Source organism: Rattus norvegicus, chromosome 12 (genome assembly GCF_021556685.1).
Source record: "Rattus norvegicus strain SHRSP/BbbUtx chromosome 12, alternate assembly SHRSP_T2T, whole genome shotgun sequence".
NCBI lineage: Eukaryota > Metazoa > Chordata > Mammalia > Rodentia > Muridae > Rattus > Rattus norvegicus.
Window position 1 is genome coordinate 39,704,396 of NC_141545.1, and position 23,791 is coordinate 39,728,186.

At 44.7% G+C, this 23,791-nt stretch overlaps 1 protein-coding gene and 1 long non-coding RNA gene across 6 annotated transcripts; one reads left to right on the plus strand and one right to left on the minus strand.

The window, feature by feature from the left end:
- Positions 1-1,687: 1,687 nt before the first annotated feature.
- Positions 1,688-22,838, minus strand: Denr (density regulated reinitiation and release factor). Of its 5 annotated transcripts, none has more exons than XM_087579304.1 (8): positions 22,486-22,838; positions 21,932-22,034; positions 14,902-14,921; positions 13,339-13,423; positions 7,124-7,207; positions 4,574-4,690; positions 2,158-2,297; positions 1,688-2,046 (listed from the first exon to the last, which is right to left on the minus strand). In XM_087579304.1, exons 2-8 carry the CDS (start codon positions 22,023-22,025, stop codon positions 2,002-2,004), a joined length of 585 nt encoding a protein of 194 aa, XP_087435430.1. In that variant the 5' UTR covers positions 22,026-22,034; positions 22,486-22,838; the 3' UTR covers positions 1,688-2,001. The 5 variants fall into 5 exon arrangements, with proteins under 5 accessions (XP_087435430.1, XP_087435434.1, XP_087435432.1 ...); NM_001115046.2 differs by having other exon boundaries at positions 1,876-2,046; positions 22,744-22,812; XM_087579308.1 differs by lacking the exon at positions 2,158-2,297 and having other exon boundaries at positions 22,744-22,838.
- LOC148002320 (uncharacterized) lies at positions 7,250-10,263 on the plus strand. Its single transcript, XR_015634802.1, has 2 exons — positions 7,250-9,544; positions 9,602-10,263. It is a non-coding gene; the product is annotated as an uncharacterized LOC148002320 (long non-coding RNA).
- Positions 22,839-23,791: the final 953 nt, after the last annotated feature.

Consider the following 23,791-nt stretch of genomic DNA (forward strand, 5'->3'; position numbering starts at 1 on the left):
AAAAACAAAAACAAAATACCAAACCAAAATAAAACTAGACTGTGATAATTAGACAACTAGATTAAAAGTCAATCTTTAAATTATGGGGTATGTTAAATTTCAAGTGAAAAGCCACATTATCAATAAGGGCAATTTTAAACCTTCATTGTCAACCTGCTACAACATCTGCTGACGATAACGATTGAAAATGCATTTTTCAAGAACTGCTTCAGAACTGGAGAGATGGCTTCTGTGGTTAACAGTGCTTGCTCCTTCCTCCAGCAGAGGGTGCAAGTTCCATTCCCAGCATGCAAAGGCGCAGCTCATGCCCACCTTTCTCCAGCTCCAGGGGCCTCTACAGGTTCACCTACTTTTGTGGGCATCATACCCACAGGGAGCATAGGCTGGGATACTGAAGTGTTTTTCCATGAACACATAGGTGCAGTACTACACGGGAAGTCTCCCAGCACCAGAACCAACAGCACTATCAGAACGCATGCTGGGATAGCCGTGACTGGTGCACTTACTCTGCCAATGCTCCTGCTTAGCACGATTCAGTCAGTGAGGAGTTTCATTTTTAACTTCACATCTTTATTACACGTTTTTTCCTAAGACTTTAAAACAAACAGAAAGCACCCTTTCATTCAAAAAGAGGATGTTTTTGCATGATAATAATTTCATGGACTCTACATTTTTAAAGGAATCTTTAACAACTTGTGTTTGTGGCGCTACAAGCTTGGTAGGTAAGCAGGATGTTTTGCATAATGATTTCATGGACCCTATATTCTTAAAGAATCTTTAACAAGCATGGTAGGTAAGCCCTTCTACTGCCCAGCTACATATGTCCCCACATGTAAGGCAACTTAAAAGACTTTTCACAGGTAACACCTGATTTTCAAAGTTTAAGTTCACCCAATTCATTCATTAAAACAACTAGTTTCTCCATAAGTTAGTTAAATTGCTACCTTCCCAAACTACAGACTGAAAAGAGATACATGCCGTTTTTGATTGGTTAGAATTTTACCACCCCCATCTATAGCCAGGATAAGAATTCCTAGCTTTCTGAGCATCTTTCACTCCTAACAGTATGAATGAATGTCTAAAACAAATTTGCAGTCTGACTCCAGTCAACATCACCAAGCAGGTTCCTAATATTCTTGGAAAAGGCATTTTCAAATATGTAGCATCCTCTCATGAGCTGCACCGCTTCTGTAACCATTCTGTACTGTTTATCAGCTCCAACATGACCAGTAACATTGACTGGCGCCCTCATCCATGAGTTGTATACAGGACTTGTCCTTAGCTTATGATAGAGCTGAGGTGGTTTACTGGGTCAACAGTGCACAGAGTTCTAAGGCTTTTAACACACTTCATCAAGTAATCTCCAGAATGGACTGAGCAAACCTACTCACACCCTGTGTTGTTACATCAACAAAGTGGATTTTTGTTAATGAAGGAACTAATCCACCTAAAAGTCCGTTAGATTCTCACCAACCAAGGAGACATACTTCTAGTAAGAAAATGAAATACAGATTCTTTTGAAAAGTTTGCTCAGCTTTCTCTCAGTAAGCCACCAACAGAAACACCCCCCACAAAAAGAAGTGGCAGCTTGCCCAGTATGCGCAAGGCCCTGGGTCCCATTGACAGCACCAAGTGGAAGGACAATCTATAGTGTTTCCCTAAAATAAAAAAATTAAAGAGAAAAAAATCAATACCAAATGACCAAAATGTTTTATTTGACTAAATTCAGATTCATGCATAAGCATGGCACACTACCTCTCTCTCACTTTTCAGACTTTGGCAATTTAAAAAAAAACAAAAAAAAACAAAAACCAAAAAAACCCCTAAACCAACCAACCAAGCAGCCTGTATAGAACAGTAAGGACGCCAAGGACGAGGAGTCTACAGCTTTACTGTAGGATATATATACACACATATGTACATATGTATATATTTCTGAAAGGCCTCTCCTCTGTTGGCCATGTCAACTCTCAGGTCACAGTCAGAAACATGACTTCTGAGTCACTTCTTCACCTCTCCAAGGTCTTCAATGCTGTCATCATCTACCTGTAAGACACAGGTAAAACAACTTCATGAATTGTGGCAAAAAGTAAGAAAGAAAGGAAGTGACTTGTTTTAAAAACTTGCATCTATGGGTAATGCATCCTATGCGCTTACCTCTGGCCACTTTTCCTGAATGACATCGATGATGTCATCTGTGAAGTCTCCCTGAATGATGATCTCATCCTCCCCTGTTACTGAGGCACCGCAGGAGAATTTTTGAGCAAAAAATCTTTGTGCTTCTTTGAGATCAATTTCTGTTTTGGTTTGTTTGTTTGTTTTAGAAAAAGAAAGGGGAGAGCTTAATTGGAATTGTAAAACAAAGGTATTTCTTCATTTTGAATTCCATCTATATTTTAAAACCATTTAACAGATGGTCTTAATGACCCCCTACCCCAGGAATAACTAAAACTACTATACGCCACACGCAGAGCTCTTAACGTGTATGTTCAAGGTCATATAGTCCCAGGACGTAAAACAGCATCCTCCACGCTATTCCATCACATAGTAAGACCAAAATGGCTGCGTATGGTAACTCACACCTTTAATGTCAGCACTCAGAAGGCAGAGGCAGAAGGATCTCTGGGTTACAGGCCCGCCTGGTCTACACAGTGAGTTCCAGGACATCCAGTGCCACATAGAAAGACCATGTCTCCTAAGACTGAACCCCCAGTGAACTAGTCTATGGGGGGAGGGCGGCAATGGGGGGAGGGTTGGGAGGGGAACACCCATAAGGAAGGGGAGGGGGGGGGTTTTGCCCGGAAACCGGGAAAGGGAATAACACTCGAAATGTATATAAGAAATACTCAAGTTAATAAAAAAAAATAAATAAATAAATAAAAAAAAAAAGAAAGACCATGTCTCAAAAACAAACAAACAAACAAACACGAACATCTAACTTTCAAGCATCACATTCATGAGGCTTAAGCTCTTTCCTAGAAAAGCTGAAAACAGAGAAGCAGACCTTTATATTTAAGTGCAGGTGCCTTGACTCTGCACTCCTCCTTCCTGTTTTAGCTTCCCACATGGCAGGATTACAGGTTTGTGCCATCTCAACAGTTTAAATCTAGCAGTGAAGGGCTTTGAACAAACCTTCACACTGTTACCCACCTTCCCTCACCTCTAATTGTCAATTCCTAAAGATGGACTAGTTTTCAACCTCTCACAAAAGACTGGTAGAGAAATAGGAGCAGTCCTGGGCAGTTTTGAATTTTATCTACCCTCGGCACTCTACAAAGATCCAAGCAGTAATCCCTTAGAAGACCTGGGCACTACATACCTGCAACCCCAGATACTTAAGAAGCTAAGAAGTAGTTTGAAGTCAGTCAAGGTAACACAGCAAGATAGCATCTCAAAAACAAAAGCCAAGCAAAAATCAGCAAAAAAAGGTGAGGGGAATGTGTTAGTGTTTTCTACAAAAGACTTTAAATGCTAATTTTTTTTTCTTTTTCTTTTTTTCGGAGCTGGGGACCGAACCCAGGGCCTAGCGCTTGCCTACCACTGAGCTAAATCCCCAACCCCTAAATGCTAATTCTAAAATCAGCTAAAAATGCAAGACCAGGGGCTGGAGATCAGATGAGTAAGACAAGTCCTTGCCAAGGACTCTTTGGGAGGCCCTCACTTCAGTCTCCACATAAACTAGGCGGGGTGGTGCGCTCCCAGAACCCAGGACCTAGGGGTGGAAGCAGGAGACTCAGAAGTTCAAGGACATCTTTCATTACTAGCAGAGCCAGCCTGAGACATTACAGTTTCAGTCTTTTTTTCTTTTCTTTGTTTTTGTTGTTGCTGCTGTGTTTCTGAGGCAAGGCTTCACTATAAAGCCCTGGCTGCACTAGAACTCCCTATGTAGTCCAGACTGGCATATGCCTGCCTCTGCCTCCTGAGTGCTGGAATTAAAGGGGTGCACCACCTACCTGGCAATCCTGCCTTTAAGACAACACAGAACCGTAAAGCAACAACAGAGAACACCACCAGACGAGCTGGACAAGGCACGTGCCTATATTCCCACATCTAGGAAACAAGGTAGGTAGACCGCCTGAACTGGACAGCAAGTTCTAAGCTAGCCTGGGCTACAGAACAAGGTCTTCTCTAAAAAAAATATTTTTTAGAACAAGAGCTAGAAAGATAGATTACTCAGGGTTAGGAACATTGTCTGCTCTTGTAGACGCGCTGGGTCTGATTCAAAGTATAAAGCACCCAATGGTGGCTCTCGACTGCCTGTGACTCTAGTTTCAGAGAACCCGGCACCCTCTTGCATCAGACAGAACATGGTACACGGACATGCCTGTGGGTGAACACCCATACATATTAAAAAGAAAATGCGAAACCTTCTTTAGTATCTTTTGGCATATAGAAATATACGGATGGAAGCTGGGGATACAGTTTCCCCAAATGACAAGAACAAGCAGAGAGCGGAGCTGTGACATTTCATGAACAGACTCCAGTTTATACATCTAAGCCGATACATATACATCTAAGCATATACATCTAAGCCGAGGCTAAAAACAAAGAAACAAACTAAATCTCAACTCACCAAAAGTTGCAAGGCCACACACTCTCGTCACGTATTTCTTCTTTGCTCTGGGGATTTTGGCTATCGTGACCTTCTGTGGTACTGTCTTCTTCTTCTGTTTTATTTGACCTCTTCCACCTTCATTAAGAAAAAGCTCACATCAATGGCTTCCTTCTGCACAGTTATAAAACACTACACAATACTGAGTCTTCTGCTTTGTTTTAAAGTTCTTTTATAATACAAAATTACCCAGGCTACTTATCCAATAAACATTTATCAACTGGTACCTACTATGTGCCTGGCACCACACCACACTAAGGACCGAGGGTGCAAAGATAAACAGGACACAGTTCCCATCCTCCTGACTCACAGTCTATTAAACTGAGAGGTGGTGGAGGGGTGTTAAACCAGACATGGTGGTGCAGACCTATAGTGTCAGCACTCAGTTCAAGTCCAGCCTGGCCTGTTTAGTAAGACCACAACCAATGGGTCTGTGGATTTGTTATCAAGTAAAGGTGCTTGCTGCCAAGCCTGATGACCTGAATTCAAACCCCAGAACCCACATGATAACAAGGAAAGAACTGGTTCCTGTAAATTGTCCTCCAACCCCCACACATTTATATAACCTTCCACATACAATAAATATATACAGTTGTTTTGTTTTTCAATACAGGGTTTTTCTGTACAACCTAGGCTGTCCTGGAATTCAGAAATTCACGTGACTCTGTCTCTTGAGTGCTGGGATTAAAAGTGTGAGCTGCCTTCACCCAACACAATAAATAAATTAAAAACAACACCACCACCACAAAAACAGGAAATGTTTCCTAAAGGAAGTGACCTCTAAGTGAGTATTAAAGAACAGAGTATTCAGGAGAAGACAAATGGCTGGACAGGTATAAGACACACATGTATTCAGTCCAAGAGAAAAGACACTACATCTAGGAAGCAGCACAGTGTATCTTACTGGAGAATGCTTAAGGGTACGTAGCACAGGACGTTAGAAGTCAGTATGGAACTGGAGCCAAGCTCAGGCGTGACTACACTGGGCAAAGCAAAGTCACTGAAGAGAGAAAGAATGAAAGATTCACAGTTGTGGCGATCATGTCAGCTGTAGTGTGAAGGGTGGGTCTATGAGAGTAAAGTGGGAAGAGAGGCAAATACAGTTCCTGCATTCACTCCAGCAGAAACTCATCAAAATAGAAACCCAATGTGGCATCCGTAACAGCTGCTGGTCAGAGTAGGGGTGGGTGGGGGTGAGCAGGTTTAGGACTATCAAAGAGCAGAGCCCAGCCCAGCTCGTGGGTTTCCAGGTTAGATGACAAGATGATTGTGCTACCTCTGCCAAAAGGGGGACAATAAGAGATCAATTCAGGACTCAGTCAGTTTAACTTTGGAAGCGCTTCCGACGTGGTATCTGTGGGGACCATGCACATTTCCAGCTTCACAGGGGCCAGATACAGAGGTATAGATTTAAGAATGACAGGTCTATACCGTAGCACACGTTAGAGACAGGACAGAGAGTAAAAGGGTAAGAGGACCTAGGACAGGGCCTGGGAAGTCATTTTAAGGGACACCTGCCTGGAAGAAGAGTCTACACAGACAGACAAGCCAGAGGATTCACAGCAGAGAGGTTCATGTGCTCTGCCTATTTAGCAATACCAACTCTCATGACCTTTACCACAGTTTCAGTTCAGTTTAACAGTGAAGGAAAGGTAGAAATACTCCTGGCAGAGATCTCTCTTGAAGTAGCATGTAGAAGGCCTTAGATTCAATGCCCAGCACCAGGGGAAGATAGGGGAGGGCAAAATCTTTAAAATAGGCTGGAAAAATGGCTCAGCGGTTAAGCACACTTGATGCTTCTAAGATGACCCCAGGTTTGGTTCCCAGTACCCGCCCGACTGCTAACACCTCCATGTCTCCAGTTTCAGAGATGTGGCTCCAGCTGTTTATCTTCCATGGGCAAAGCATGCCTATGGTGCACACACATGCGGGCAAAACACCCACACACATAAAATAAAGATAACTCGAGAAAAAAAAAGTATGAGCTGATTTTAGTCACAAAACAGCGAGGAAGAGGCGGATAGGGGACGGATGCTCCGGCGTAAAGACTGTCTTAGAGGGAGAGCGTTTTGTAAGTAACATTTCAACAGAGAGGAGCCTGCAGCAGGCTGGCTGCATCTTAAATGCACATAGGGCAAACATGCATGTACTCTGAGTAAATTTTGTTTCCCCTTTGAGACAGGGTCTCTCTGCATGGCCCTGGCTGTCCTGGCAACTCACTGAGATCCACTCACCTCCATCTTCCAAGTTTTGAGGTTAAAGGTGTGTCCCACCGTGACCAGCTAGGTTTTTCTTTTTTTGGAGACAGAGTCTCATTATGTAGCTGAGGCTGGCCTGGAATTCCCAGGAGTCTGCTGGCCTTAGTCTCTTAAATACCAACATTGCAAGCGTGAGCCGCCACGCCTGGCTCGTCAGCAGGCGGATGCTCTTCAGCTCACAGCCCTATTCACTCTCCTATCGTCTATGAAGGGAAGGGGTGTTTGCATAAATCAAAAGTGGGCTTGGCCTTACCTCTTTTTTGTTTTTTCTTCTCCTCCTCTTCCCCTACTGGTCCTTGGCCTTCACTAATTCCAGTTTCTTGTTTGGGTGAATTTTCTGGATAGAATAATGAAACAGAAAAGCATGAACATCATTTTATACGAATATATTTTTAAAAAGGAAAAAAAAAATCACCTGTTGAGGATGTGGCTCAGGCTTGAATGCACAAAGCCCTGGGTTCTGCCCCACTTTAATTCCAGCACTGAGGTAGAGGGTAGAGGCAGGAGGATCAGAAGTGCAAGGCTTGGATGTTTGGCTTTCCAAGTGTGTCTGTGGCAGGTGTCTCCTCATTCCCAATAAACGCTATCCTACGACTGCTGATTGTCTGTAGTACTTGAGAATTCTCTACTGCTACCAGATTTTTTCCTGTTTTTTAAATTATTTAACTGACAAAGAAAAGAAACCTGATCAAAACCTCTAGACTGTATCATTTTTGGGGAACTTGTCTTGGATTTCTATTTTTTTATTTTTTATTATTTTGAGGACTACTAACAGAGGCATCTCTTACTAGTAAAAGGCTGCCAATAAGCCTTGTACAGGATTCTCATGTTTCTGCTACACAATCCCGCCAGCTAAAAAGTTATGCCTCATCCTATTAAAAGTTTTGTTAACCAAGATGTCAATTTTTTTTTCTCATTAACCTTATATCTTAAGGTTCCCCATAAGATTACAATCAAAGAAACTCAATGGCCAACTTAAATTTTTTTTTTTTCTATTTGCTTTTTATGGTTTTTGAGAGAAGGTTTCTGTGTAGCCTTGGCTGTTTTGCAACTCAATGTAAATATGGCTGGCCTCAAACTCAAGGATCCACTGGCTTCTGCCTCCCAAGAGGTGGGATTAAAGGTGTGTACCACCATGCCCAGTTTACTTCTTGAACTCTTAAAGCTGACAAATGGCTTCCTCCATAGTGTACATCTTATGGCAGACACTGGTGGCAGAAAAATCAAGAGTCTCAAATTGACACGGAGCCTGCCAAGGATTCCTTAGATGGTTCTCTTCCTCTAATAAAGGCAAAGCTGCCCCAGACATTTTCCCAACTACAGTCCCAGCAGGAATCGCAGCACTAACAGCCCCACGTTTTATGTTACAGATGCTACCTCACTCATGGCAGGCTCCACAGATACACACCATCACCAAATGGGTGCCTCATGCCCTAGATCTCTGCCACTGGTAAAGTTTTATTGTGGCACCTTACATAGACTCCCCTCTGAGGCACTGGGACTGCTACCCACAGCCTCTTCCCTGAGTCCCCTAGGAGCAGTTAGGGTGACTTCTGAGAGAAGGGAAGGAGAAATCAGGAATTAAGGAGACTCCCCACTAGCAGCCCACATGGTGGGCTGTCTCAGCAAGTTCAAGGCCAGCTCAGGACATGCCTTGCAACAGTTCTAGGCCAACAACATCCTTGCTTTCTTCAGACTGACCAACCCAAAATTAGGCGAGTCAAAAGTCCCCTGCTCAGTATTGCTGAGGTCATTTTTTTTCTGTGTCCACTGCATTTGTGGGTTCCTTCCATCTTCCCAATAAACTCTTCGGCTGTCAGAAGAAACAAAACAAAAGCTACACACACACACACACACACACACACACACACACACACACACACACACACACACACACACACAAATAAAACATTCAAGGATCCTCAGCTGCATAGCCTGCCTGTCTACAAAACCAAGCAGGGCTGCACTACTGCGATGGCTCAATGGATAAGGCACTTGCTTCAAAGCTTCACAATGTGAGTTTCTTCCCTGGAACAGCAGATTCCACAAACTGTCTTCTGACCTACACACACACAAACACACCTCTCTCACACAGACACATTCAGATACACACTCAGATACACACTCCTATGTAACACTAAATGTTTTTAAAATTCACTTCTGAACATAAGGCAAGCCACTAGCTGATTAAAGTACCTAAAATGCAAATGGCTACAGCCCACTCTAATGAAACTAAACTCTAAAGTGTCATAGTAAGTGGCTACCTGTCCTTCAAAGGCCAGGTACTAAAGACTGAGCCCTCAAGAAGGTATCCCTGTTTTTAGGGGTGGGGCACGGGGTTGCATCAAGTCAGAAGCACCATGGTCTAGAAAGAGACAGTCATTGGGGGCTTCACCTAGGTGACAATGGGAGCCAGTCTCTTCCTTTCATTTCCCCAATCGTGAATGACTCCTGCTACCTTAGCACAGGTAGAGCAACAGGGCCACAGCAAAGGGCTGAGGTCATTAGGATTAGTCATGGACCACATTAGCCTTTTCTCCCTATAAGTTTATTGTTTTAGGTCTCTTCTATAGCGATGGTAATAAAGAACAAAATTATTAAGATTTGGTATTGGACGGACGAATGGATGGAAGGATGGGTAGACGGACGGATGGATGGGTAGATGGGTGGGTGGGTGGATGGATGGATGGATGGGGTGAGTGGGTGGGTGGATGGGTGGATGGATGGGTAGGTGGGTGGATGGATGGATGGATGGGGTGGGTGGGTGGGTGGATGGAAGGATGGGTAGATGGGTGAGTGGATGGGTAGGTGGGTGGGTGGATGGGTGGATGGGTAGATGGGTGGGTGGGTGGGTGGACTGATTCTGCCCTCAATCTCGTATCTACTAGCCGCTGAATACTGGAATTAAAGGTGAATATCACTTCACTTGGTTTAGGATGTTTGTTTGTTTTTCCAGACAGCATTTCTCTATGTAGCCCTTGCTGTTCCAAAACTTACTTTGTAAACCAGGCTGGCCTTGAACTCAGAACTGCCAGTATCTGCCCCAGGAATAATAGGATTAAAGGCATGGGCTATCAAACTAGGCTAGAATTTTTTTTTCCAGATAGCATAGCAGATCAGGCTAGCCTGGACTACCTAGTGAAATCTGTTTCAATATAAAACAGGGCTAGAGAGATGGTTTAGAGGTTAAAAGCATTTGCTGCTTTTGAAGAGAGTTCAGTTTCCAACACTCACATCACGTAGCTTCTAACTGTTAATTCCAGCTCCAAGGGGATCCTGCCACCTCTGGCCTCCTCAGTCACCTGTACATAACCGTGCACACACCTAACTCAAAAAAAAAAAAGTTTAAACAAAACAAAACAAAACAAAACAAAAACAAAACAAAGCCAGGTATGGTGATTCAGGCCTTTAATCCCATCACTTAGAGGCAGGTGGATCTCTAAATGACTAGACAGCCTGGTCTCTGTTGTGAATTCCAGGACAGACAGGGCTACATAATGAAACCATGTCTCAAAAATCTAAAAAACAGAACATAAAACACCTCACAAGCCTGTGCCTCAGCCACTCAGGTAGCAGGATTACAGGATGCACCACTATGCCTAGTTCACAAATCATGATTCTTTTTTTTTTTTTTTTAAAGATTTATTTATTTATTATATATAAGTACACTGTAGCTGTCTTCATATACACCAGAAGAGGGCATCGGATCTCTTTACAGATGGTTGTGAGCCACCATGTGGTTGCTGGGATTTGAACTAACTCATGACCTCTGGAAGAGCAGTCGGGTGCTCTTAACCGCTGAGCCATCTCTCCAGCCCACAAATCATGATTCTTTTTTAGCCTCGTGGAAGGGAAGTACAACACTCAGATCAAAATTTCTTATGGGCTACAGACATGGCCTAGCAAGTAAGGGCAGCTGCTCTCCCAGAGGAGCTAGGTTTGAGAACCAGCACCTGCATGGTGGCTGTATGATTGTGACTGTAACTCCAGCTCACAGGGACCCTACACCCTCCTCTGGCCGCCACAGGCACCAGGCACACATGGTGTGCACAGACAAACATGCAGGCAAAACATCTATACACATAAAATAAAAATAAAATCTCAAAGTAATAATAAAAAAGGAAAAAAAGGAAGCTTCTTTCTCTTTCTTTCTTTCCTTTTTTTTTTTCTTTTCTTTCTTCCTTTCAACATTTATCAAGTTCTGGCCAGTCAGAGTTATGGTGAGACTGTCTCCAAAACAAAACAGAACCCGTATCGTTAAGATAGAAACAAAAATACCATATAAACGACCTGTTATTAACGTGGCAGCTGCAGTAGAGAGCCACAGGGATAAAACAAAGGACTCAATAAAATGTCAATGTTCATAAAAGAAACCAGCCTTGTAGCCAATTGGGGAGGAACTGTATTTAGCCAGAAGCACAGCGGCATATCCCTGTATCCCATGATTTGGGAAGTGGGCGCAGGAGGATAGGGAGTTTGAGGCCAGGCTTGATATACAGTGACTCGTGGGCTAATGAGACCATGTTTCAAAAAGAAAAAGATGATCAATTCATTTCTCATTAAAGTACTTAAATTATAAAGCTGACTTGCTGCCCCACAAATGAAACAATAGTTCCTTCACGAGTTCTCATCTTCCTCAGAGACCTGCCAGTCAGACACCTAGTTTCAGACCAAGTGCCTCCCAGGACTCATCCTGTCAGCGGCTATCTCAACTCGCTGCCCTTCAGTTGGAGCGGAAGCACTTCGGCAAACACACTTCTCCAAGTCACAGTCACGGTCTAGGCAGGCGATGCTCAGGGCCAAAAATGCAAGGGCTGATTACAAGACAAGGCTCAAGCGTTGTTCCCAAGGAAGAGACTAAGTACGTGACTGTTACTGCAAAGGCCTTACTTACCAAGGACAAGGGGTTTGCTCCATGGAAATATGAAAACTGAGCAGCAAAGCGAGGACACCATGGGACGAACTAGAGTGGAATAGGCCTGCTTCCAGCCTTGGCTTTGTCTTGTTCCAGCTACTACCTTTGTTTTACCAAGCTTATGAGAGGCCATCACAGGAGCTAAGAGATGTCCTCCTGTCTGTGACACTCCAGCACCACCAATCCCACTCTGAGATACCTGAACCTAAACTCTATATTCTATATATTAAACTCTATAATCCCTCTTCCTCATCAATGTGCTGTTCAAAACAGTTCTCTGACCACTTCTTACCGCGCCCCCACCACTGATGTCATTCTCAGTCTTTGTTGTCTCACTGAAATAAGGTGTCACTACAGCACCTGGTCTCCGACTCTCTGGTTATCCGGACCGGCCATGAATCTGCACAGCTGTCAGGTGTGGTCTTCTCACCTTAGTCACTGAGATTATACACCAGTACCCTACTCCCAACCTCCCCAGATATTTTTAAGACTTATTTATGTGTACATACATGTATGTGTGTAGATTACAGGACTGTATGGAGTTGGTTTCCTCCTTCCACTTCTATATGGATTCCAGAGAACTGCAGGTCCCCTGGCTTATGCAGCAAGCAGCTTTACCCACAGGCCACCCCCCAGGCCACCTTGCCAGCCTGAGACAACTCATTTCCCCATTCATTCCTGCTCACCACTGTCTGGACACTATTGATTTGTTTCCCCTTCAAGAACTGGTTCCCACTGATTTGTCCTCAGGCCCTCAAACAGCATATGGCATCTATATGCTCTTGATAAATGTAAATATACCCAACTGTGGTGGAATATGCCTTTAATCCTAGCACTCTAGAAAGAGGCAGGTGAATCTCCGTGAGTTCAATGCCAGCTAAGGCCAGATAGTGAGAGCGTGTCTTAAAAAACAAATAAAAATGTGAGTATGTATTTGTTCCTAAATCATTCACTCTGATACCAGTTGATATAAAGATCCATCTGCTCTCAGAATTCAAAGTTTTAAAGGTAACGGAGATTGGTGATGTTTCACAATATCCTGTAAGAGGTCTCTCTTATCTTCTTGTCAGGACTAGGAATTGAAACAGGGCCCTGCACATACTAAGTAGGCACCCTACCACTAAGCTGTACCTACAGTCTCTTTTCCCTTTGTAGTCGGGGTCTTGAGACACCCAGCTGTCTTGACATCACTGTCCAACCACAGCCTGCCATAAAACTGGGCAGTAGGCCTTCACCACTAGGGCCAGCAAAACTTTCTTTTTTGTTGTTGTTTTTGTTTTTAAGAATTATTTATTTCATGTATATGAGCACACTGTAGCTGTCTTCAGACACACCAGAAGAGGGCAGCAAGTGCATTACAAATGTTTGTAACCCACAATGTGATTGCTGGGAATTGAACAAGAGCAGTGAGAGCTCTTAACTGCTGAGCCATCTCTTAAACGCCCCCAGCTAAACTTTCTTATGTTTAAAATACCCACGTGTATTTGTTCAATACAATTCTAACTTAAAGGAAAAAAAAAAAACAGTATTTAAAACAAGAAAAAGGTCCATACCTACAGTAAGTTTTGCAAATTCATTTGGAAAATTCTTCTCTAGCCATTGTCTACATTTAGCAACATCAGGCATATATTCACAGTACTAGAAGAGAAAAAAAACCAATTAAGAAATCATACATTTCAATCAGTACAATTTCATTAAAAACCATCCCACATACTCCCTACACAAAGAATAATAAACTACACACACTCTTTCTGTCTCACTGTGTGGCCAGGGAAGCCTCTAAATCTAAATCCTCTGGCTTGTGGAGTGCTGGAATTCCACGTCACCAGGCTCAGCCTCACCTACCTCATCCTCAGGAAATCTGAAATTCAAGTAGGAAATATCCCATAAGAAATAAAAACCCAGACCAGGACCTCCCCAGGACAGCTGTTTCCTTCTCCATCAAGCAGAAGGGTCGGTCATTGGAAAGAGTAACAGCCAGGTGCAAGGCATACATAGGCCTGTAAGCCCAGCACTCAAGAGGATCAGGCCAAGGACTGTGAGGTCAAAGCCATAAACCACACAGTGAGGCCACCTAGTCTGGGAAACGAGAGGGAGGGCAGGCCTTCTACAGAGCTTGGCTGAAGGAAGCCTTATACAGTTACTACCCCTCATTCTTCTTCGACTCAAGCATGTACACCTTGGCTTTCAAGTTATTTTGCTTCCATCATCTGACCACTCACGAATTCCACACAAAAATCTAAAACCTACAGCCAAGAGATGCTCAGCAGTTAAGAGTATTTATAGCTCTTGCAGAGGACCTGGATTTTGGTCCTGGCACCTACAATCAACCATCTGTAACTCCATTTCCAGTGAATCCATTGCCTTCTTTGACCTAAGGGCACTGTGTGTGCACACAACACACATAACTCATGCAGGTACATGTATGTAAAAAATACATAACTATTTTTTATTTAATTTTTTTAGAAAAAAGGACATCTGTAGTCACAGCTACTCAGGAGGCTGAGGCAGGAGGATTGTTTGAACACGTGAGTTCAAGGATAACCTGGGCAACATAGTAAGATCCTCCAACATTCATTCATTTTTGGTTGAGACAGTTTCTCTGTGTAGTAAGTACTGGTTGTCCGAGAACTCATTCTGTTCTTGAGGCTGGCCCCAAAGGATCCGATTGCCTCTGCCTCCTGAGTGCTAGGATTAAAGACCTAAGGTGAGCACCTGGCTAAGACCCTGATTAAAAAACAAGCAAGTAACAGTGCATGGATGACTTGGAAACCTAATCTGTAAGATAAAATTATTCTGATCCAGGATCAGCAAGATGGCTCAGTGAGCTCATGTGCTTGCCACCAAGCTTGCTTGAATTTGATACAGGAACCCACAGGACAGGAGAGAAGTGACTCCAGTTGTCTTCTGATCTGCACAAGTGCACTGTGGAACATGTTACGCACGCACGCATGCACACATACACACAAAGTATTCTGATCCAAAGTTCACTAAGAGAATTGAAACACTATCAAACGACAGGAAATGAAAAACAAGTTCTTAGATTAGCTCTGACGCCAAGAGTCATCTCATATGCAGGGAAAAGAGAGAACCCCCACCCACCGAGCAGGACTTACCTCTGTTGGTAACGAGCAGACTAGATGGAGAGAAAAAAGACGAGAGGTCAGAACCATGGAACACAGGCCTCCTAACTACTTTCTAGCTGATAGAGCACTTCATCTGCTCCTTTCAGCGATTCTCTTTCTCCTTTTTTAAAGTCACCTATGTGTCACCACCTCTTCTATTTCTCCATCAAATATTCTACTTGAGGGTGTTCCCTCTCTTAACACTCCAAGAACTCTGATTATCTGCCAGGCAGCACATGCTAGCTTCAGTTTCATGGCCTTGCTGCCCAGCCTCTGGGGTGCTGAGGTTACAAGCATGCGCCTGCTTGTCTGCCTTCACCAGTTTCTCTACCACTTACTTTTCAATATTGCTCTGTAGGTTTCCAAGGTAAAAAGATACACAATTATTTTAAATGACAATAGTCTGACATTTTGATCTGAAGACAATAGTCAGTTGACATAATATCAAACTTTTAAGTTGAGCTCTTCCTCAAGACAACTGCGTATTACTCACATCTCTGCATGAGACACAATGGCACAGAGCAGAAGCACAGAATATGTCTTCTAAATAAACTCGAGCTGTTCTCTCAATCCCTGCTAGGTCTCTAGCCGAGAGCTGAGACCAGTGTCCTCTAACTCGTATCTTGGTCCGGGGCTGGAGAGGTGGCACAGCACTTTAGCACACCTATGCTCTTGCAAAGATGGGAGTTTGGTTCTCAGCACCTGTATTGGGCTCACAACCATCTGTAACTCTAGCTCCAAGAGAGCTGGTGCCCTCTTCTGGCATCTGTGAGCACCCACGATGCAGCATAAACACAGAGACTCAAATAAAAATAGAGAAAGAGACAAAGAGACAGAGCCACACAACACTACTGCCCAGGCTAGGCTGGAAGTCCTGGTCTCAAAAGATCTTGCTCAGTTTCCCAAGCAGCTGGGACTATAGGTTCATACCATGTCACTACATCACTCTTCTAAAGCCCCGTGTAGTTCTGACAAAATCTTACTATAGGCGGGTCGTTGACTAAGCTTACCTCTTCCAATTTTAATCCTGCTGCCAGTAGTGAAGCCACAGGAGAACATAGCTTTTTTGCTCAAAAATCTTCAGTGACCTACAGCAGCTAAGAACCAAGTCCCCACACTTTGGTCCTGGACCCCATTGTTTCGATTTCTGCTCCTACTTCGAAGATCACTATCAAGCACACTGCAATACCTGCCAACGTGCGTTCCCCATCCTTTCCTACCCTTTTCCTGCTCGTCTACCTGGCCTATCTGCTCTCTGTCCCTGCCTGAATTCTACCTTCCCTCCAATTCCTACCAACTGTGCTCACCTCTACCGTCTCCTCCAACTCTCTGCAACAGGAAGAACCTCTCCCCTTCCCCACCACTGTGACTGTCCCAGATGTGTATATCGCTTCCCTCTGCTACCAATTACACCGTATACACCCCCCTTGCTGACGGCCACTCAGTGTAAGTTACATGTGGAGACAGCCAGAGCCTTGCTGTTTTCCAGTCCTTCCCAGAACCTAGTGCAGCAGCGTATGCAGATGTACCATGTCAGTTACTGAGGCACTGTGACATGGACCCCAGCAGGAATGCCATGGCCTTCCTACCAAGCTAGCTGATGAAGCCCATTACCGTAACATGCTAATGCAGAACTCCAAATGTATCTTTTGTTGCCTCTGCCCTACAGGCCTGGCTTACTAAGCCTGGCGCCACAGAAAACACACTGTATCATTGACTCACATAGGTGATCAATAAAACCTATTGTGTCACAAGAAACTATCCCATACTACCTATGAGCCGGGGCTGCACAGAGCCCATTTCCTTGTCCCCTCCTTACTGCACTCTTCAGAGACCCTTCCATCCCTGACTCCCGATTTATAGTTGCATCAGTGTTAGTTAACTCAGTGTTTTCTATTCCCTAAGTGATTCTCTCCTTTCACCATGTAGGCTCCAAGGACTGAACTCAGACCATTAGGCCTGGTGGCAATCTCCTTTACAAGTGAGCCCAGTACTCCCAAGTGTTTCTTACACATGTAGATCTCAAACTCCCTGGAGTTTAGAAGCACCTCTTCCCTTAGTATCTGTAATACCAGTATAAAACTCAGGGAGGGAAATGAAAAAAAGCACATGTTTTCAAATAGGCCAAGACTGGGAACAGAACAATTTGACAGGTAAAGACACTTGCAGTCAGTCTAAGCCTGATTACCTGAGATCAATTACTGAACTCCTCAAAGGGGGGGGGGGGGGGGGGGGTTTAACTCTCCAAAGTTGTCCTGAGCTCTACACTCACACATACACAATAAAATGAAAATAAAAACAGTAACAAAAGATTAGAAACTGCTCATTACTGGGACAGAATCAATAGTGTCACCTTTTCAAAAGTTACTTTAGAGGATTATACATCAGTTGATTGTTTCTCTAACCCAGGAAACTCTGAGCTTGACCCTTACTTCACACTCCATAAACTGGAACAGTGGCATACAGCTGAAGCCAGTGCTCAGTAGGCAGAACAAGATGATCGCAAGTTCAAGGTCATCATCATCTATATAGCAAGTTCAAGGACAGCCTGGGCTACACGACCTTTTTTCTCCTTAAATCTAGCAAAGGGTGGTGATGCACACCTTTAATACCAGCAGCTGGGAAGCAGAGGCCAGCCTAGAGTACACTGAGTTCTTGGCCAGACAAAGTTACATGGTAAACCCTATCTTAAAAACAAAAAACAGGGGTTGGGGATTTAGCTCAATGGTAGAGCACTTGTATAGCGAGCACAAGGCCCTGGGTTCAGTCCTTAGCTCTGGAAAAAAAAAATAATAAAAAAACAAAAAAAGAATACTTTAAGGTGACACAAATGGGCTGGAAAAGTAGGGCTGAAGAGCACAGACACCAGGCTGCGGACACCACCCACAGACAGGTACGTGTACCGTAAACGAAAACAAAGTAAATCCACGAGTTAAAGACATGACTCAGTGGTTAAGAACATGAACTCCTTTTCCAGAGGACAGCATTTTGATTCCCAAAACTGATATGATGGCTCTAACAATCTATAACTTTAGTTCTAAAGGATTCAATGCCTTCTGGCTCTGTGAGTGCCAGACAATGAAGTGTTACAAAGACATACACATAAGTACAACACCCATTCATACACATAAAATCATGAATCAATGAATGAATCAATGAATGAATGAATAGCAAGCAAACAAGGCCTCAAACTCAGAGATCTGCCTGCCTCTGCCTCTTGGATGCTGGTACTAAAAGTGAGCTGTGTTTTGTTTGTTTTTTGTTTTTTAAGATAGGGTCTTACTCTGTAGCCCAAGCTGGCCTCAATCTTGCAACACCTTTCCTTTCTCTGCCTCTACATGCTGGAACTGCAGACCCCGCCACCATGCCCTGCTTGATCTCATAGAGTTTATTATGTGTGTACACAGGCAGATGTGCTGTAGCTGTTCAAGAGTTGGTTCATGGGATGGAGAGATGGCTCAGGGGTTAAGAGCACTGACTGCTCTTCCAGAGGTCCTGAGTTCAATTCCCAGCAACCACATGGTGGCTCACAACCTTCTGTAATGAGATCTGACGCCCTCTTCTGGTGTGTCTGAAGATAGCTACAGTGTACTCACAGACATAAAATAAATAAAATCGTTAAAAAAAAAAAAGAGTTGGTTCATTACTTCCACATTGTGGGTCCAGGGGTTCCAACCAGATTGTAAGACTCCCCAGCAACTGCCTTTGCCTGCTGAACCATCTCAAAGGTTCAATGGTTGTTCTTTTCAATTGAAACTTTTTTCCATAAAATATATCTCATCACAATTCCCCTTCCCCAAGCCCAACAGTTCTTAACTGCATTTGGCAAACAAGCTTTAAGAACTATCTTGAAGCTAGGAGTGGTGGTACATGCCTTTAATTCCTACTCGAAACCTAGGGATCTCTGAGTCGAGGCTAGCCTGGTCTACGGATAAAGTTCCAAGACAGCAAGGGCTACACAGAAAAACCCAGTCTTAAAAAAAAATAATTTTTTTGAAGAAAAAAATTATGGGCTGGAGAGATGTGATCTGATGCTCTCTTCTGGTGTGTCTGAAGACAGTGACAGTGTACTCACATACATGAAATAAATAAATCTTAGGAAGGAAGGAAGGAAGGAAGGAAGGAAGGAAGGAAGGGAAGGGAGGAAGGAAAGAAAGAAAGAAGGGAGGGAGGGAGGGAGGGAGGGAGGGAGGGAGGGAGGAAGGAAGGAAGGAAGGAAGGAGAAAATTATGAGCTAATAGTAGAAGCAGAGGCAGGAGAAGCTCTGTGACTCCGATGCCAGTCTGGTCTGTACGGTAAGCTCTAGGCCAGCCAGGATACATAGAGACACCCGGTCTGAAAAACACTATATTGAATTAATCATCTGTCTTTAAAAATATATATATATATATATTTTGGTTTTGCTTCTTGTTTTTGAAACTAGGTCTTACTCTGTAGTTTTGGCTGGCTTGGAACTTGCTTGTAGACCAGGCCAGATTGCTTTTGTCTCCTGAATGCTGGGATTAGACATCTGCCACCATGCTGGGCTCATCTACCTTAATATGTCCTCTTTTTTTCCTCATCTCGCAAACCTTAAGACACAAATCTCTAAATCTTACAGAAACCAGGTAACTTGCCTAGGGCCACATACCTAGGAAGTATTTAAGTCAGAAAGCATACTCTAGCCCATAACTTCTCACAACCAATATCATAGCAAAACTCAATCAATTAGTTCTATGTGATTTCTTCCTTTCTACCTTCTGTCCCTTCCCTTCCTTTCAAAAGTTTTGAGACAGAGTATACTATACATAGCCCAGGCTGGCCTGGAACTTTGAGATCTTCAGGCCTAAGCTTTATGAATGCAAGGATTACAATGTGTGTTCCTTTAAATCGAATTTAGAGAACAAATTTGGAGGTCAGGCCTTTCGGCAAGCATGCTTTCCCCGAGCTACCCTGATGGCCCCTTAGGAAGCCAGCAAACATGTCTAGACTGTGTTCCTTCCTTTCCTAAGCACCTCCCACTATCTCTCAGGAGGCCATTATAACTTTCTCAGAGGCCTTGGCAGAAGTTTCTGGTTCGTGATAGGGTCCAGGGCTGAGGCCACAGGAGTATTTTATTCATGGAGTGAAGACCAAAGGCAAGGAGTGAATGCTTAACACCAAGATGAGCCACTTGGTCAACGACATGAGAACCAAGTCTCTAGAGACCTTTTCTCCCCGCCCTTGAAGGGATCAGAATATTGACTTTCCCTGGGGACAGCCCCTATGGATCAGTGCTGAGGCAGAAGCACACTCAGGAGACCAGAGTCGAGGCATTTCCTGCTCCTGGCGACTACGACAGTCACACGGTCTGAAGTTAGCTCCAAGGGTAGCTATTGCCATCCAAGCTTTCCACCGTCCTCACACAGAGAGGTTACCAAGGGTGCAGGAACTACACACCCCATAAAAGGAACAGGCTGCTGTAGCCTTGTGCTGGTTTATCTCATCTCCACCAAAAAGGCCATTGGCGCCACCTTGGCTTCTATGTCCAGGAAGCTGATACTGACATTGACCACTGTACTTCAGTCAAGACTACACAGCCACCTCATCAACTTCGCCAAGGCCAGCTTTGATTCTAAGCTACCTGACCCTCTGGAAAGAGACCATGTTTATTAAAATCTCCTTATCAGGAGCTTACAGACTGTCTTGTGAAAACTCAAACAGAATCTCCATGCAGAGGACCCAGCATTTAACCATGGCTACCACATAGATTCTCTAAAATAAAGTTAACCAACTTTAAAGTTAACCTTACTATTCTACAGAAGACCCAGGTTTGATCCCTAGAACCCACTTGGTGGCTCAGACCACCTGACACTCCAGCTCCAAGGGATCCAATGCTCTCTTCTGACCTCCATGGGTTCCTGCACACATGTGGTGCAGACATACACTCAGGTATACAGACAAACCCATTTAAAAAAGCAAGATGGTATATACCTTTAATCCCCACACTCTGAGCAGAGTCAGGTAGATCGAAGTTCCAGGCTGACCAAGACTACCAAAAACTAACAACAATAAAAAACAAGTGTATGATGACTAGAGACAGGGCCTGCCTTTCCTTGGTGATGGAGCCTCGGGACAGGGAGCATGTTTCTGGAGAGGCTGAGGCCCAGGACCACAGCCCCCAACACTGGGGAGGCCGAGAATCCACAGTGCTTGTTACCCAGCCAGTCCAGCTCATTAGGAATGCCGGATTCAGTGAGAGACCTTTTCTAAGAAACAACACAACGGAGTGAGTGAGGGGGTCATCCGACTCTAACCCCTGGCATCACAAGCACACATAGCCACGTCCACACACAAACACATATACACACATAAAAACCCCATCATATTATTCAAACCAGACTTTCCCAAGACTGTCACGCTACGCATCACTCCGACCTCATCTCTATGTACTCTTTAACCAACACCCTCCCTGTACTGTAAGACTTGAAAGCTGCTCAAGGAGCTCATGGGTAAAGGTATCTGATGCCAAGCCTGAGGACCAGCATTCAATCCCAGGATCCACATGGCAGACATAACTAAGGCTCACAAAAGGTCCTCGACATCCACACATGGACCATAACACAAGTACACGTAAGAAGCACAAATGAAATTAAAATGTAATGGGGCAAAAAAACAAAAAAATAAAACAAAACAAACAAACAAACAAACAAAAAACCCAAAAACCTGTTCAAGATTCTAGTCCCACATCAAGCTCCCCTCACCAGATCCCTCCTCACTCCAGTACTGGGACTGAACCTAGAGGTTTTGAACTTTCTGGACAAGTGCTGTGCCACTAAGTAACATCTCCAGGCCCTGCCTCTCCTCCTAACATTTCACTTCCTCAGCTTTTCCATACTTCTAATAACCCATGGGTCCTCACTAGGCCCACCCCTCTTCAACTAAGAATCCACCCAACCACAGAGACATTTGGGGGAGGTAACAGGACCAAATGTGAAGCTGTCAATACTGGGTATAAAAAAAAAAAATAAAAAATCAGTGAGCAAGTCACTCCAACACTTGCCTCCACAATAAAGGACTCGGAGAGGGTAATCCGCATCTAGCTTGGCACTGTTCTTCGTATCAGCCCCGCTGGATTCAGAAATGTCAGTAGCCATCTCACAAACCTGGAAACAAAACGACACAACTTCACGATCTGGGAGCTCGACCCCGTAAAGCGGCACTGGGGTGCAGTCTTAGCTTTCACCATGGATCCCTGAACACCAAAGCGGTTTTGATTCTATTAAAAAAAAAAAAAAAAAGGACACGAGTCTCATTAGATTCACTAATGATCAACTGCAGGCTTATCTACCTGGTCCAGGGGTTTACAAGGCAGCAAGAATAAATGGGCCATGAAGGCTCAGAGTTGGGGGCAGGGGCAAAAGGGACACCAGAGGAAAAGAGGAAGCGGTAGGGGGCAAATAATTGGGGTGGGTGACTTCTACAAAGACCGGGCAGGTCTGAGGTTGATATGGGAGGGATGCAAAACTGCAGTTAAAGGTACAGACATCTCTCTGCAGGACAGGGGCGAGTCACTCGAGGGTGCCCAGAATGCAAGGTGCGGCGACAGCAAAATACCGAAAGAGACCGAGCCAGGGGACGAGAATGGAAGTGCCACGGCCTGGAGAGATAAAATCGGGCCAGGACCAGGAAAAGGACCGGTAGCCCATAGGGAGGCTGAGGCTAAGGGGAGATCCCGGGAACGCCACAGGAGGCCCCCATGTGGGCGGGCGTGGAGACGCTCGGCCCGGCCCCCTTCCTTCAGGCAGCGCCTCGGCTGCCCTTAAGACGCTCCACCAGCTCCTCAGAAGCCACAGCAGCGCGAACGCTCGTTACCCAGCCGGTCGCACAGCCCCCGCCGCCTCCGCTCCCGCCAGCTGAAGCGACACATGCAACTCCTCTTCCCGGCCACAGCTGCCCGAAATCCGTCTGCTGGGCACGCTCGCGCGAGACAATAAGCCTTTATCGCGATATCCCGGCGGCCGCTAGGCGGATGTCGCGAGAAGCCTACGTGCTGGGGGTGGGCGGGGCGAAGAGGGAGGAGCATGCGCCCTGCGTTGAGCCTGGGTGAGGGGGCGGGACCGAGTTGCGTAGAGGCGGACGGCCAGTAGGAGGCGCACGCTACCTATGAGCAAGAACGAGCGAGCGGCTCTCGGTGTTCCTGCGCAGTGGGGCGTGGACTGGACGGGCACAGAGGCTCTTGAGTCACAGGTGACTCCCTGTTAGTGATGTGGGGAGCCTTGCCCCAGTGTCTGGGCTACATCCTAGAACCCCGACTAACCACTAGCCTGATGCATAAGTCACCCCTCGGCGGAGAGACTGTGGCTGGATGAGACATTGGGTTTTATTTCATTACGATTCCCTAAATAGGAATTACTCGTGCAAAGCTCATATTAATTACTGTTCAAATTTATATCATCAGGCTGACAACTATTTCCATATACTCCTTTGTGCATATCTCACCTTCTACGTGTTCTATACTGGAATTTTTCCATCCTGTCTCAGGATTTCTGGTTTTAACCACAGACGTCCTTGTTTAAGTTTTGCTTCCTTGTTTTTATTTTGGGGAAATCCCTCCATCTGCATCCTCAGCCCAAGTCCCACTTGTGAAACAAGAATGACACTGGGACAACTTTCAGAGCTCTGGTAGGAAGACAGTTGCTCTTTTGGTTAACATCGCCTCTGTCACATCCACAAAATTCACCTTCTCCAAATCCAGCTTCATTCACAGCCACTGCTGCGATCCCTTTAATTTTCTGCTTATAGCTTATTTTGCATGAACTAAGCTACCTGACATATGGCCCCATCTCTGGCATCGTCTACAAAGTTTAAAGCAGTTGGCCTGTAGCTCAGCGGTAGGTCATTTGCCTTGAATGGACAAGGC